We start from the raw sequence: 16,174 nt of genomic DNA, 5'->3' as shown, positions 1-16,174 counted from the left end.
GTACCTTTTGGCTGTGTAAATGGACATAAAAATGTACTCAACTGTACCGTATCATACCACTCAGTGGAAACAGGCCAATAGTCAATGGTTACAGGTCTTCAAGAGAAGGAAAAACTTATAAAGCTTTGAAACCCCACAACAAGGGTGGGTAAATAGTGGGCAAATTTTCTTTTTTGGGTAAATCTGAAATCAAAACTGATAACTGAAAACATTTTCTATTTGGAAGCCAATAACCAAAATATAAGCCGACATGTACAAATCTTGATATGAATTTTTATACATTTCTGCAATAGAAGTATTCCGATTATTTTGAACACATCAAAGAGAAAAAGGTAAATGACGGTGTGGGTTATACAGTGCATTGTGAACTGCAGAGATCTTCTATTTAAAAAAGAAAGAAAAAAAAAACTCTAAGTTCTGAAAAAGATCAAGCCTCAGCCTCAAGTAAGAAAAGGTAATGCAGAAGTAACTTGTAAATACTGCATAACTTACCATAAATTGTAAAGCAACTAGTTACATTTTTGGAGAATAACTCAATATTGTAAAGCATAACTTTCAAAATTAACTTTCCCCAACACTGGTTAGGACAAAAACTTGTTTTAACAAGGAAAAGATACCTTTTATCAAGTTCAAGCTTTTATTAAACGATTAGGTTGTTAGAACATGGTGTAAGGCATACACCCCTCATAAATGAGAATTCTCTTATCATTTACTGATCCTCATGATCTCTTTTATTTCATGTTTTGGAGTGTGAAACTCACAAAATTTATTTATCGAAATAACCTGTACAATATGGCACAAATTGATTTTCTACAATGAAGAGGTTGAAGATATGAAGATAGAATGAAGATATACAGTATAATGACATGAGAGGGAATAAATGATGGCACAAGTTAACATTTTTTAGTGAACGTTGCTGCCTTTAACACGGTTCATGTGAGGGTACAGTGGTTCTTGTTGTTTTCAGGGTGTTTTGTGCATGTCTGTGGCTTTCCCAACACTAACTCTCTAACATGACTATGAACATTTAGCAGCAACTGAACTTACTACTGTTGATTTTGGGCATAGTTTTACCTTTGACACTCTTTTAAAACGACTGACTATATTGTGGGTTTTGGAACAGGGTTTAAATGACTTTTTGTGCTTTTTGAAGGATATGGAGCTCCACAAATGCCTCCTCCACAGAACTCAGGGGAGCTGCGTGTTGACTTTGAGTCTGTTTTCGGTACTAAAGCTGCCTCCTCCAATAGCCTGGATACAGACGGTATGCTTATAGCTCCAAATCAAACCAAAAAAAAATAAAAATGATCTTGTGTTTATTCTTACAAAGTATTTAGACGATTCTAATCTGACAATATTATTTTAATGTTTACTTTTAGGTCAATTAGTTTTTTAGGTTTTGTTATGTAAAGCACTAAATGATTATGTATCAAATAAGCTTTATAAATATACATGTCTGTCTCACTTGTAAAATCACAGCAGGAATTTTAAAACCCACTGTGGCCGGTTCAAGTCAGTCCTCCAATCAGCTCCCAGAGAAGCTGGTGTCAGACGACCTGGATTCTTCCTTGGCCAACCTCGTTGGAAGTAAGTATCAATAATTCAGAGGTTTGCATATCTGATGCTAAACTCAAGGTATAATAAATTGTCAGTGGCCATTTACAAAGAATGCATATTTGCATAAGATGCTGCAAAGTCGAATAAAAAAAATGCTAGACAAGTTTATTTATATAGCACATTTCAAACACAATGGTAATTCAAAGTGCTTCACATTAACAAGAATAAAAGAAACAACTATAAGAAATAAAACAAGTAATAAAAAGTGATTAAAACAGATTAAAATGTGTTTTAACAGGTTTTAAATTAATAAAAAAGAAAAGAAAGACATAATAGTGTAATCTGTCGGACGTAGCACAGAGCACATTCATTTGAATGTGCCTAATGTTGGAGCACATCTAATCATTTCTGGAAGTTGATACCACAGTTAGGGGCTGTCTCATTATCTTTTAGGGAAGGCCAGTGAGGAATCCGTTTCAGTAATCCATCCTGTTGGTGATAAAAGCATGAACAAGTTTCTTCAAGTCCTCACTGGAAACAAAGCATCTAATTCTTCAAAGTTTTTAAGACAATAGTATGCTGATTTAGTTAATGCTTTGACATGACTACTGAAACTCAGATCTGACTCCAGAATCACACCAAGATTCTTGACCTTATTTTTTGTTGCTTGAGCCCTAGAGCTCAATGCAAGGTTTAACTTTCAATCAAAACCAAACACAAGATCTAACTTCAACATGAGCAGTTTTAGATGCTTCACAAAAAAACATATTTCCAAACAGGTAAGATTTGCTTATGTTTACAAAGAAAGACAATGGAAAGGCAGCAAAGTGGAAAGCAAAAATCAGGGTTCCCACGGGTCCTTAAAAAGTCTTAAAATGTCTTAAATTAAAATCCGGGAAATTAAGGTTTTAAATTGTCTTAAATTTTACCGTAAAGTGGCTGTAAGTATTAAATTTTCAGCTGGTGTGCTTAATGATGATATGCAAGCACAGTGGCCCACCGTAAAACATCTAAAAGTTGATTAATTTAGCACTCATAAAACAGGAGAGAAATGACAGTCTCCGTGATTTATTAGCTTTTTACGGTAGGTCAGCTAAATAGTACAGACGCTTACGTCAGTCTGCATCTGCGTGCTGTTATTATGCAGTTGTTGATGTGTCAAAATGCAAAGATGGGAAATTGTACATTTAAAGACGTGGCAAAGAAGCAATGTGTAAATTCAGCAAAAAAACTTTTTCGTCAAGTCGCACATGAAGACATGAGGAAAGCAGCACCGGGACGTTGCAGCAGCTTGTCATAGCAGGTCCAGGTTAATCTCTGCATTGTTTGCAGCTCGACCTATCAATGTTACTAGTTACTAATATTAGGCCTGTAGTCTATGTTATGAATAAGTAATGTTAACCCTTATAAACAACTCATTCATGAAAAAAGACAAAAGAGCTGTGTGCATGTGCACATTTGGATAATGTCGGGCTATAAACGGGTTCGGGCTTTTAAAAAGCTGTCAATCAAAATGTACTTGTCGGGTTCGGGCTCTATCGGGCCCAACTTTTATATCATGATTACAGCTCTAGTTAAGATGCCCCCTCACAGTCAGCTATGGCAGTTTCATTTCACCACCAGACACCCAAAAAGCAGGTACTGTGGGTTATCCATACTGTGACAAGGCACAATTTATTTAAATCAAATGAGAACATTAAAATGAGTATCCTATTCCAAGTTTTTATTTGTTGAAGTCTTAAAAAGGTCTTAAAAAGCATTAAATTTTACTTATAAAGTGGTGCAAGAACCCTGAAAATGTTTTTGTGTAAATTGCCTCTTTCAAACTTGGATTCTAAATCAAGCCTTTTAAAGCCTTCTTTGTAAAACTCATACTGTTTATCTTACCTACAGATTTGGGTATTGGAAATGGTACCACTAAAAAGTAAGAATGCAGCTCTTTTTTCACTCAGTATATTATTTCTGATCATTTGTTTCTGGTTTGGTGTTAATATTATTGATTTATTTTCACAGTGATATCCACTGGAGCCAACCAGGAGAGAAGAAATTAACTGGTGGAATGAACTGGCAACCCAAGACTGCTCCGTCAACGACATGGAACCCAGTCTCTATGGTACAATTGGTTCCTCATTTTTTATAAAATAGCTCCGTTCCAAAATCTAGTGAACTGCCTTCTACATACTTAGAATGCTACTTTTTAATTGCTCTGAAGGCTAGAAAGTGTTGCATGCCTTTAAAAATCGAAAGAGATTGAACAACACTAAAATCACACCACACACTTGTTGACTTTGCAAACGGTTCGAGAAGAAAACTGTCAATGAGAACAAACAATACTAGACTTTCCATTCTGTACACAGTAATGCATATTATAGGACAAACAACTGTAAAAATTCACAATTAAGTGAGAATATGTTTCAACAAAATATATGCAGACTGTCTCAGAGTTCTTAAAATAACTATTTTAGTCTTAATTTGTTTTTTTATTACCTGTTAATTATAAACTGAGCTTACGCAAGTGCATTCTGGGAGTTGGCTTTTATTTAGCTTTTATACTGTGCTTTTTAAGTGCGTAGGTTAAGTTTCAGCATGAAAAAGATCTGCAGAGTTATAAAACACAAACTTCCAGTCCAGACAACAAGAGTTATTCTGTATATTAATAAACACTATTTTCTGTCATGCCAATATGTCCTTGCTGCAGTCATTAGCATGATGACGTACTGGACCAGGTCAAATAGGTAGTGGGCAATGGACATAACGCCCATGCTACTATGAGAGTTGGTTTTAGGATTGGGATGGGTGTAGATGTTAATAACTGTGAGGTTTGGTGTAGATGTTAATAACACACAATGTAGAGGGTAATTTAATAATGAATATAAATAATTATCATTTCTAGCAACAGCTGCCTGCGCGTGCACATTCAATTTATTTCATCCTTATTTATATAGCACTTTTACAATGTAGATTGTGTCAAAGCAGCTTAACATAGAAGTTCTAGTAAACTGAAACCATGTCAGTCCAGTTTTTAGAGTTGAAGTTTAGTTTAGTTCAATGAGGTGTAAATTTCACAAAATTTCATGACCTGATTCAATACATCATTGTGCTACACACTGCAGCTAGTAGATAATAGATAAATGCTGCAAAAGAGTTTATGTTCCAGATTAATAAAGGTCACAGACATTATCTCAAATTTAAATAATTGCCACTCAAGGCATGCCAAGTGGGCCTAGATTAGGGCTGGGCAATTAATCGAAAAGTAATTGAAATCAAGATTCAGAACCAATAATCAAAATTTTTCAGGTCCATTTTTTTCTATTACTTTCTCTACTTCCCATGTGGAGTCACGTGACCCCACTTTATACTTCTGCGTGAAACGCACATATGGTCTGGCACAGCCTTTGTTAAAAATGTAACTACACATCGCACGTTTGTATTACATTGACGATGACTGGAAGCTGCGCCAGAGATGCCGTGAGGCGGCATATTTTCCATTACAATAAAATTATTATTTGCATTAAAATATTTGTTTACCGAAAATGCAAGAAATGCACTGTTTAAAATATTATTTACAGGATATACAATAGTTATTTGGTTTAGAAGAGATACTGCTTATTTTCTATTTTTAATATGAAAAATATTGAAAATTATTTATTTTGTTTTCAAAAGTTATTTATTTTCATTTCTTTATAAGAAAAAGGTGACTTGGTTTTAGAAAATGTGTATTTTGATTTCAGTTGTTCAACATTGATGTTTAATAAATAATCATAGATTGTAGATAGTGTGCGTTTCCCTCACTTATAATTAATATTTTTATTATTTGTTTAATTTAATTTTTTATTGTATGCCCACATTCACAACATATTGACATCAAAAGGTAATGTGTTACAGAAAAAAATTATATATATTTTTAAATATAAACAAAAAAATAAATAAATAGATAAAATAAAGTACAATCACACTATTTTAGCGCAGTCTTTAAGTAGAGATTAAACAAAAATTGTTAATAAATTACAAGGATCCTGAGTTAATTTAGGAGAGTTTTATGTATTCCCAAAGGGGAGACCAAATTGACCAAAATCTGTCTGATTTTATTTGTTTGTCATACGTACGTTTTTCTAATGGTAGCCATGTAGCAATTTGTGATATCCACATTTTGAAAGATGAAGCCTGGGATGCAGAAAGAGTAGCAAAATACATTTTAAGCTAAATATACAATAAATAACTGTAATGAGTAATGAATAACTGTAATGAATAACTTTTTCAAACGGATCGTTTGCATGAAGATTCATGCCTCATGAAATATGAAATAAATAAATAAAACAATCGTTCATTAATTGTAGTCGAGTTAAAATGTTTAATTAATCAAGATTTTGATTTTAGGCCAAATCGCCCTGCCCTAGCCTAAATGTATTGTTTAAGTAGATGAGTAGTTTTGTTTGATGTTGCATGCTGTAAATCTGTCCTCTAATTAGGGGGCGGGGAACAGCTGCTCAGTTGCATTTAAATGGACAAACACAAAAAAAGCATGTTTTTGTTTGCTTTCATTTAATGCATAGTATAATAAATGATTTTTGGGGTATTTTGAACTGAAACTTCCCATATGCGTATTAGATAAAACTGAAAAAAACCTACCTCTCTACAGTTTTAAAACAGAGCAAACATATTAAAATGAATTATGTGTAAACTTGCTGTTCTTATTAGTCCTCCTGTTTTACAGCCGCCATCTATCATGGCTTTCCCTGCTACAACACCTACAGGAATGATGGGATATGGCATGGTTAGTACTTCAGTATAAAACAGCTGCCAGAATTAAAATGACTATAATGGTTCCTGATGGATTTGGTCTTTGTAGCCTCCGCAGTTGCCCTCGATGAGCATGATGACCCAGCCCACAATGATGTACACACAGCCGGTCATGAGGCCATCCAATCCATTCGGATCAGTGTCCAGTGCACAGGTACTTTCCCTAGCATCTGCCCCACTGTCCATGTATGTTACATTGTTCTTGTGATTTATGTAGCTTTCTATTAACACTAGGGATGGGCGATATATTACCATACTGGTAAAAATTCTCCTCATGATAAGAATCTTGCCGGGTTCACATCAAACGTGAATCAATTTAACCTTCGCATTGCTATACGTTCTACAATTTAATGTTTTTATCCATGCAGGTGACAGTCAAAACATCCTGCGAGTTTAGACATGGATATAACTACAATCGCTACAATTTACCTGTTGTTGAAGCCCAGTTTGATGACCAGCTAGCTTGGGTCGCTGCCAGGGTTTCTAAGTTGTATAAAAAAAAAATATATATATATATATATAGATTATCCATCTCAGCTGCAGAGTGCCTGACCATCTGCTTTAGGTGCATGCATACACATCCACATACAGGAACAATGATGTGGTTATCCATTCTGATTTAAAAGGATGTTGAACAGATGCGTCAGGCAAATTTTCTGTTTAAGTAAAACTTGTTAGACGCGATCAATGAATTATGTGCATTCATGGCAAATGTATTGTGTACTTTGTATTATTCACGCTGGCTGGTGGAAATTTGCCTCTATTTGTCCATTTGCATTGACTTTGTATGTCACGCATTCACGTGAATACTTAATTTTGTGTTGGTGTGAACCCAGCATAATCATTTGTGGGATGTTTTTCCCCTCAAATGAACCTGCAAGGTAGAACTGATTGAGATGAATTCCACACGTTCACGGCAAATGCATCACGCAATTTGCATTGTTTGTAATAATACTTCTAAAGGAGCTGTTGACATTTGATTGAACCAGATGTTGGTAAAAACCCAAACAATACAAACATAAAAATAAAACAAAACAAAAAAATTAGTTGTGCAATAACAATGAAATGACACAATTAGAAAGTACTGAACTACTGAAACCTATTTAATACTTTATATAAAAGTATTTTTTGGTGACATCAGCTTAAAGACGCCTCTTATATGGAGAATAAAGTCACATGAAATGCTTAGGTGTGAGTTCTTCACAGACTTTAAAGGGTCACGAAACACCAAAACACATTTTTTGAGCTGTTGACAGTCGTATATATGTCCCACACTGCTAAAAACACTATTAGGACACCTATATTTCACTAAAAAGTGTAAATTGGTTGTTTTTGCGTTATTTTAAGCAAATTCGTACTTCCGGTTTGAAACAAATTTTTGAAGCTGCGTCACGGTCATGACATAATAGCGTGTATTCCAGCGTGCAGACTGGGCGTCTGTGCCAGAGTGAGTCTTATTACGTCTTACAGTGTGATGCATTAATGCATGAGTAAAGCTTGGTTCAAACCAATCAGCGCGCCCTATTGTGCAACTTCATTAATATTCATTACTGTTACAGTGTTTAGACGACAAAGACGCCACTTTGTTTTGGCAAAACAAGCGCAAAGTGTTGCTTTTATAGTTTGCTGCAGTTAAGTTTTGTTTTCATTTTCTCTCTGTGAGAGCGCAGCTGGAGCCACGTGTGGATTAACAGTGTATGCGACGCTCGACAACAATAACTTACAAGTCTAATGAGGATTATTGTTTTCCTGAGAGCTGTTCTCATCTGCAAACACTGAGATCCGGATTCGCTTGTAGACTTCTCTTAAAAAAGACGCGGCTCTAGTTGCTGTGGATTGTCCTGCCTCTACAGATTTGTTAAGTGAGCAACCAGTGCTCTTTGTTTATTCAGTTCGTATTTTATTCGTATCGAAAAAACTATTGCACCGAGTGTAAACAAGTTAGCACTACAACCAAACTATAACCTTGTGTAGGATTTTGTGACTGGAATAACACACGCGGCTTTCTAACGCTATCTGCCGTGTGCATCTAAGTTTCCGGGAAATACTAAGTTTTTTTTCTCTCATTCGCCGTGCGGTATCAAACATTGCATGAAAAATACACGCTTAGAGCAGTTCCTCGAATCAAATATCTCGTTTGTCGCGAGGGACATGAATGAATTCCCTGAATGAAAGAGCCAAACTGCAGTTAAAGTCCACCATTTAATAATTTTGCAAATAATTTGACTACAGATGTCCATGTAAACACAGTCACATTGTCCACTGTGGGTGTGTTTTGACTCTGAAATTCAGCGCGCCCAAATAGACACACCCACACCATGCCTTTTTTCTTCCTCCGACACTCCCCCCTAAACAGAGCTGGACACGCCCACTTTTCTGACTCTTTCCAAAGTAGAGGTGTGAAAACACCCTGCTGAAACGAGGGGGTTTCATGGCCCTTTAACAAAGTGTAAAAATCTTGATGGTTCTGTGGGTCTGGTCTGTCAAATCTGATCTTTTTTTTGTATCTCATATTGAATTCAAGTCAGGTGATTGGCTGGAACATTCTACAGCTTGATTTTCTTTCTCTGAAACCATTTGAGAGTTTCCTTTTGGCTGTTTTGGATCATTGTCTTGCTGGAATGTCCACCCTGGTTTCATCTTATGTAATGTAGATAATGTAGATGTTGGACTGAAGCAGCTGATATTAATTTACAATCACAAAAGGCAGAGGGTTGCTGAAGAACTACTGAGAGATTTCAGCTGCTGTCTGGGCTTTCACTGCCTTTCTACACCTCCTTTTCTTCATGTGTTCAATACTTTTTTACTGTGTCATTTCATTTTATTATGCATAACTTTATTTGTAAACTATTTAGATTTGTTTTCTTTGCATATATGAGTTTCTTTGGTTGTTACCAACATCCAGGGAAAATTTCAAGTCATCAGCACCTCTAAAAAAATGTTTTCTGAAAAATGAAAAGTGGTGATGTGTTCAATACTTATTTCTCTGCTGTATGTAATGAACTCATGCGGATTGGTTGTGAAGCCAGCATATGTCTTCTTGAAATAATATCAATAAAACCTACAATCTGGAAACCTACCATTAGCCGCGTTTCCACTATCGCGCCTAAAGCGAGCGAGCCAAGGCCAGTGGGATTTCCACTGTCACTTCCGGGGCCTAATCGGGCCAAAGCGGGGCTTTCTTGGGGCCAGCGGCCGGCCTTTTTCGGCCCGCCGAATACCTTGGGCCAAGGAGGGCCAGCTGGGGCTTCGGGGCGGAGTGAAAGAAGAGGCGGGCACAGTTTTCCGATCGCACATGAGTACATGCGCCAAACAAATAAAGAAATAAGGGAAAGAAAACATCTAGCCTTATAGTCTGGGGTCTTTTTGCGTAGGATCACCCTTATGTTTCCCTTTTAAATGTAAGGCTGCTGCATAAAATAATAAAGTAGTTTTAATTTATAGTGACGTTTTTTGCTGCGTCCTCCTTTATGTTTCAATAACGCATAATAAGCTTTACACCATAAAGACACAGCAGACAGTAAAGGTTTACGAGAGTTTTTTGTCAAGTTTAAAATGTTTGTTTGTGCGCGTTTAATGCCTGTATGTGTGTGAGAGACCGGGGTAAAGCGCTCCTTCACAGCTCTGTTATGCCGCGAGCGGCTTTTTTCTTTATTTATTTTGGAGATAATGCACAATATGAATACAACAGAAGGACATAAAACTTAACAAAATACGTGCCCACTTTCGTAGACTTTAAACAATATAGTGTCATATCTTGATAAAATAGCCTAAGCTTTAATGAAATATAATTTAAAGAATTACAAATATCGGATAAATATAAAATCACATTAAATAAATAAACCAATATAAAATAAACAAAAGCTAGCTATATGTAGGTAGCCTATATACAATACATAAATCGAACCGTTTTAAAGCCACATATAGTATAGCCTATAGCTTACATTTTACAAAGACCTGTCTGAAAAAAAAAAGATTTTCGATATTTTATAAAAACAATTAACACCGGAGAAGGTTTGAAATATTATTTATAAAGTATTTGGATACGATGATATTAATCAAATCGCGCAAACAAAGCATTATCTGGGTGAGTGAAAGCAGAATCTAGCCTATACCTTTTTTTCTGTCACTCAGTCCTGCGCAACGCTCGCTGCTTTAAACGCATTGGGGGAAAGCCCACACACAAAATGTGTTCTATATACTCAAACAACTGTTTATGTTTTAATATGACGTGGTTAAATTTGTAAATGAAACTTTAAATAAAGAGCTTTAGTGAATAGCTGCCGAGCGCAACAAATATGGCTATATTTTATAAGACTACTCGCTCTTATGCTCAAACACTTAACACAACTTCTATCAAAACGAGGATGTTATAAAATACATGCCATATCGAGTCATAAGCCATTTCTGTGGCTTTATATTATGGATGTGTGCGCTCTCTGTGATGGGTCCCTGCGTTCGGCGAGAGCAGTCGATGCACAATGCCAGTTGGTCGGCGAGTAAACAAATGTAATGAATGGAAATACACAGGTCTGTGCGTATAGACATTTCATGTACTGCTGTACAGTAACGTGTCATTTGTTTGTTTCGGTTGTCTTCATTTGAATGGTTTCGTTTCGTGATGATTCCATGGTGTGCTTTATCTGAAGTGGGCGGGTTGTGTGACGTTTGATTCGGGGACGTTCTGTGGGCGGTGTTTGCGTGACGCGCTGTGAGCTATTAGCCCGTCAGTGGAAACGCGACATGATTTCGGCCTCATTTCTCAACCTTCCGGGCTATTGGCCCGGCCCGGCCCGATTAAAGCCCTGGCTCGCACTGGCCCGATAGTGGAAATGCGGCTAGTGTGAGGCGGCGAAAGAGCCAAGCAAGAAACATCCCTGATGTGAGCACCGGAGGCGCAAATTTTATTTATAAATTCAGCCATGATTAGGTCCGGAGTCCCTTGAGGACATTGAAAAAACTGGTGAAAAAAAAAATTGTGGAGGTTCTTGTTATAGATATTTCTAATAATATTTTAGTCAATTAATATTTGTATTTATATACTGTTATATTTACATTTTTGTGAACAAATTAAAAGTAGTTAAGGAGTGTTTTTTATTGTAAAATGTAATAAAAAAGAAAACAGATATGAGAAGCGGATGTTTTTGTTGTTTTCGCTTTCAGATAATACAATAATTGTGACAAACACACAGTAACAGTGGTAAAAGTCAGCATTACATGGTGGTCAGTGTTATTTTCGTGACAAAATGTGTTTACTATTTACCTCACCGTCTAAATTCGCTCGCTAACTTTCATTCTCTCTTTTCTGATCTAGTCCATCAGCTTTCATTCACAATATAGGCTATATTAGTGAATGAGCATTTTTTGATCTAGTATTATGTCCTTATCGCCCATCTCTGATTAACATTTTCACAGTCCTGGTCCATTGAGTTATGTATGATGGACCATGAGACGGATCATTTCTCTCCTTCTCCTCCACGTGTGTTTCTCCCTGTTACTCCAGACTCTTTCCTCTTTCTCTCTGTGTGTTTGTGTGTTGTTGTTTTCTCTGCATTAGCCCTCCGCTGCCTCTAGCCCTTCCAGTCAGAGTCCTCTCAGAGCCCCTGGACAAGACCCCTTTGCACAGCTCTCTCTCAAGGATTTCTTGTAGAGCTTCGTCTTTTGTCTAGGTACCGCATGCGTCTGCTCTTGCATGCACTCGTGCTCGGTTCCAGCTCGTGACTCTTGCTAGACATAGACTGTGATTGTAGATTGCATGATCAACTGCTTAGTGTGTGTAAAAAATGTGGCATGTTTTTTTTTTTTACTGAAAAAAATTATTTATTGGGAAAAATAGGAAGGAATGGGAAACGTTTAAACACACAGGGGGAAATATGTCGATTAAATTTAAATAAAGTTAAACGTAGTTTTTAATAATTCTTTATTAAAGGTCATATTTTGGTTTGGGGGGGGGTCTCCCAACAACAGGCTGATATGCATGCAAGGTCAAAAACACTTTCATTAGCCTCTTTCACACAGTGATGCCATAAATATGCAGAAAATTTCCAGAAAAACTTTACCGGTATATACAAAAAAGTGCTGTTCACACAGGCAACAACGTAAAATTTTTCTGGAAAAAAACATTTACACATCCATTTCAAAATACTGGTAAATTCTGACATCATTAACTAGAAATAAACGACTGCACTTGTATTTGTAAACATTTGACAACATTACAAACTGTGGATGGATAAGTATTGTAAACAACTTCTATGAAAACATACGGAGGAACATGTTTCTATGTATCACGTGTCGACATGTACATAATATGTGTGTGTGCTGGCACTCACCGGCTGCTTCATGTACACACGCATCAGAGTTTGAAGGTAAACAAACAACACTTATAAGCATTTTATCGATAATTTTTTAAACACATTTAAATCTACAAAGGAAGGAGCACGCATCGTGTTTTCAACGTTGTTTTGGACGCGGTATGTGAACAGCCCCATAAAGATTTAACCTGAGAGACACAGTACAAGCACTGATGTATAACAGATACATGATTACAAGCTGCACGGAGCGATAACAAGTTACAACACACTATTAAATACATTTTTTGCGAATTACAGAAAATGAGGCAACAATTTTAATTACACTTGAGGCTGATTTATACTTTTGCTTCAAGCGCATGTGTATGCTGCAGCGCAATTATGCGTGGACGCATAGCCCTCACCGTGGCCGTCGCTGATGTGCACCTTTCAAAAAATGTAACTACATGTAGCAACGACGCATGGTCCAAGCTCTGTGATTGGTCGGCTTGGAATCGCTTACAAGTGTGGGTGGGACTGAGAGCCGCACTACTCTGTTTGAGCGACTGTTTACAAGTGTCAACTGTTTACAAGGAGCTCCAGATGGAGACTGTTGCTTTGTGTTTACCTTATGGTTTTAATTGTTGCATGTCGCTGGTTCCGGCCTTAAAATGAGCGAGTTTGAACCAGTTGTACATTAAGGAAGTGTTCAGAAAAAAACAAAACACCAGCGAAGAAACTCGACACAGAGGAATATAAACACCTCACTGCCAACTAGCATTTCAGAAGTGTTATTGCAGAGCAACAGAAACATGTGCGCAGAAGTATGAATGCACATCTACGAGCGTTGAATATACAGTGGGTCATGCCGATCACTTGCACAGAAGTATAAACCAGGCTTTACATGTTACGATCCGGAGGAAGAAGAAACTGGTCCATATAAACTGTGTAACAGTTACTGACAAAGTCCCATTAGTAGTCTTTACTGATCCTTACTTTGATACCAAACGGCCAGTGAATCCTGGGCTGCAGGATAGGTTATTGTATCAGTCATAAAAAAATCATTCATTACTATCACTAAGAGATGTCTGGCTATCTTTCAGTGATAGTAATCTTCGACGCTTGCAGGCAAAAGATCTGAAAGGAGGAAGGAGGAATCCTTAATTTGACTCTGAATCAACTAAATAAAATCAAGTTTTAAACACTGCACTTTTAGATTTAAGCCTCAGCTGAAAGTTTCCATTCACTTAGAGCTGTGCTACACACTGCATGGATAGTAGTTTTCAAAAACCCATAATAGGGGCACTTTAAATGCTAACATTATTTAAAAATGAAATCTTTTAAATATTAAATTTATTTAGTTGAGTTTATTTTCTGCAATTCAATTATTATTATTAAAAAGAATGGACAATTTCTAAGTTATGTTAAAAAATATTGAGGTTATATTGGGGTCTGAAAATAAAAAGTTCTTTACTGAATATTTATTCTTAATCTATTATTTTACAAATAATAATAATAAAAATAATTTAATAAAAATAATTCATTTCTCAGAGATGGGTTGCGGCTGGTTGTCAGCTGCGTAAAAACGTACTGGATGAGTTGGTGGTTCACTCCGCTGTGGCAATCCCGGAATAATAAATTAACTAAGCCGAAAAGAAAATGAATGAATAAATGAAAAATAATTTACTTATTATTGACCTTACATATTTTACATATACAGAAAAATGTCTTCTTATTTATGTTTTTTTGCAATTTATTTATATGTAAAAAAATATTATAATAACTACAAAGTAATGGAGAACATTTAACATTAATAATAAGAATGATATTGGTGTCAATAGCCTAGTGGTTAGAGTGTCGACACAGCACTAAGGTTCGATTCCCGGCTATTTTCATCTGTAATGATTTGTACGTTTTTTTTTTTTTGTTTTGTTAAGATAAATTTTAAATTTAAGAAATATTTTTATATGCTATATTTGGAGAATCTGTCATAAAGTGGATGGTAAAAATGGTTTTGGTCAAATATGACTTTTTCAGTTTATCAAAAAACAGTTTCACTCAATCTTTCACAGTATGGAAGTGAACAACATTTTTATTAACACGTAAAGCACCTTTATCTAATGATCCTCTTATCTGCTTTTTTCTCCAGATGCAGTTTATGTAACGGAAAAGGAAGTTGCTCCCTGATGTCAAACCATTAAGCTCTGTCCTCTGTGCTGGGATGCTCTTCAGAGGACCAATCCCACAACATACTCCACGTCAAAGATGTAAAGCAAGTGTGTTGAGAGACTGGGAGCAAACCGCAATCATTTCGTCATTCGTTTAAGAAGTCAAGTGATGCTGCTGTTCAGCCCATAAAGGGATTCCTCCTTCATTTTTATAATCCGTTAAGTTAGGTAAGGGCATTGAGAGACTTTATGTGTTCGGAGAAGCTATAGTTTGATTTCCTGCTAGATCGTTTTGTTTTTGTTTGTTTGTTTTCCTTCGACCTTCAGGAGAACGTCGACCTAAATCGGAGTATAACTCGGCATCTTATATAGTACGTGTTATGAAATAGTAACAGTAACTTTGTTTTACATTTGACCTTTTAGTTTGGACTTTACTTGTATTCACCAGTAGACCTTTCTTGCGTGTCGTTTGTATTTATTTATGATTAATGCCTAAAAAAAAAAAAAGCGGAGAGTTTACTGGGGGGTGGGGAAAGTATCAATAATAATAACGACGGTTCAACAGGATTCATGGATGTTGGATTGTTTAATGAAGGTTTAAACTTTTTAAATAGATGATATGTGAAATCTACACCTGTAAGCTAAATGATAGAGCACTAACTATTCTCTAAGTTTTATGTCTAGAACAACTTCCCGTAGATGAAACGTTTGCAGCCTGAGGCTTTTGGGAGGGAGGGTAATCATTAGTGGATGGTTTGTTATACTGTTTAGTCCATGCTGTGCTTAGGGGTTTTGCAATGAGACGTTTGTTGGAGTAGAAAAGCACTTCCTCCGTGACTGTGAAGTGTTTCGCACTTGGGAAAGGGATGTGTTCTGCATTATATGCATGGCATGCCATCATTTTCACTCGGACCGTTAGATATGGCTGCCCCTGATCTGAATGTTAAGAGTTGCCCTCATGTTTCAGACTCGTGCTCAAGGTAGCCACCCTGCTCCTCTGAACGTCCCGAAGGGGGAGCTGGACGCTCCTCTGGCTAATGACCGCCGGCAGGGTTATGGATATCACTGTAAATTTGTTGTGTAAAATAGGAGAACGGCTGACTGGGAGGCAGTTGAGCACTGTTGATCGGTGCTTTTATGTATATAGACATATATCACGTAGGCAGTTTGTCCAGGGGTTTGGCTGAGGACGGTTTGAAATATGAAAGCAATTCAATCAAATCTGAATTTTACTGAAATCGTTTCTGTCGTCCTCACGGATCATCATTTTTTTGTTTTGTCGTTTGTTTGTTTATGTATTTAAAGGATGTAAGAACAATTCGTGAACTCTTTCTTTTTTCAAATAAAGTGCAGCTTCCACAA

General features: G+C 36.5%; 1 protein-coding gene across 47 annotated transcripts in view; it reads left to right on the top strand.

Annotated features, from left to right (window-relative positions):
- Positions 1 to 16,174, top strand: part of picalmb (phosphatidylinositol binding clathrin assembly protein b) — a 44,385-nt gene extending 28,211 nt beyond the window's left edge. For 24 of the 47 annotated variants that reach the window (XM_009291642.5, XM_068213527.2, XM_009291643.5 and 21 more), the window contains 8 exons: positions 1,154 to 1,264; positions 1,480 to 1,587; positions 3,451 to 3,481; positions 3,571 to 3,670; positions 6,272 to 6,331; positions 6,407 to 6,511; positions 11,915 to 12,026; positions 14,794 to 16,174. In XM_009291642.5, the coding sequence (XP_009289917.1) occupies positions 1,154 to 1,264; positions 1,480 to 1,587; positions 3,451 to 3,481; positions 3,571 to 3,670; positions 6,272 to 6,331; positions 6,407 to 6,511; positions 11,915 to 12,007 (608 nt within the window). In that variant the 3' untranslated portion in view covers positions 12,008 to 12,026; positions 14,794 to 16,174. The remainder of the gene's footprint in view (positions 1 to 1,153; positions 1,265 to 1,479; positions 1,588 to 3,450; positions 3,482 to 3,570; positions 3,671 to 6,271; positions 6,332 to 6,406; positions 6,512 to 11,914; positions 12,027 to 14,793) is intronic. The other 23 variants (XM_068213529.2, XM_073922967.1, XM_068213526.2 and 20 more) reach the window with 1 other exon arrangement.

This window comes from Danio rerio, chromosome 15 (assembly GCF_049306965.1).
Source record: "Danio rerio strain Tuebingen ecotype United States chromosome 15, GRCz12tu, whole genome shotgun sequence".
NCBI lineage: Eukaryota > Metazoa > Chordata > Actinopteri > Cypriniformes > Danionidae > Danio > Danio rerio.
This window is presented reverse-complemented; position numbering and strand designations above follow the sequence as displayed.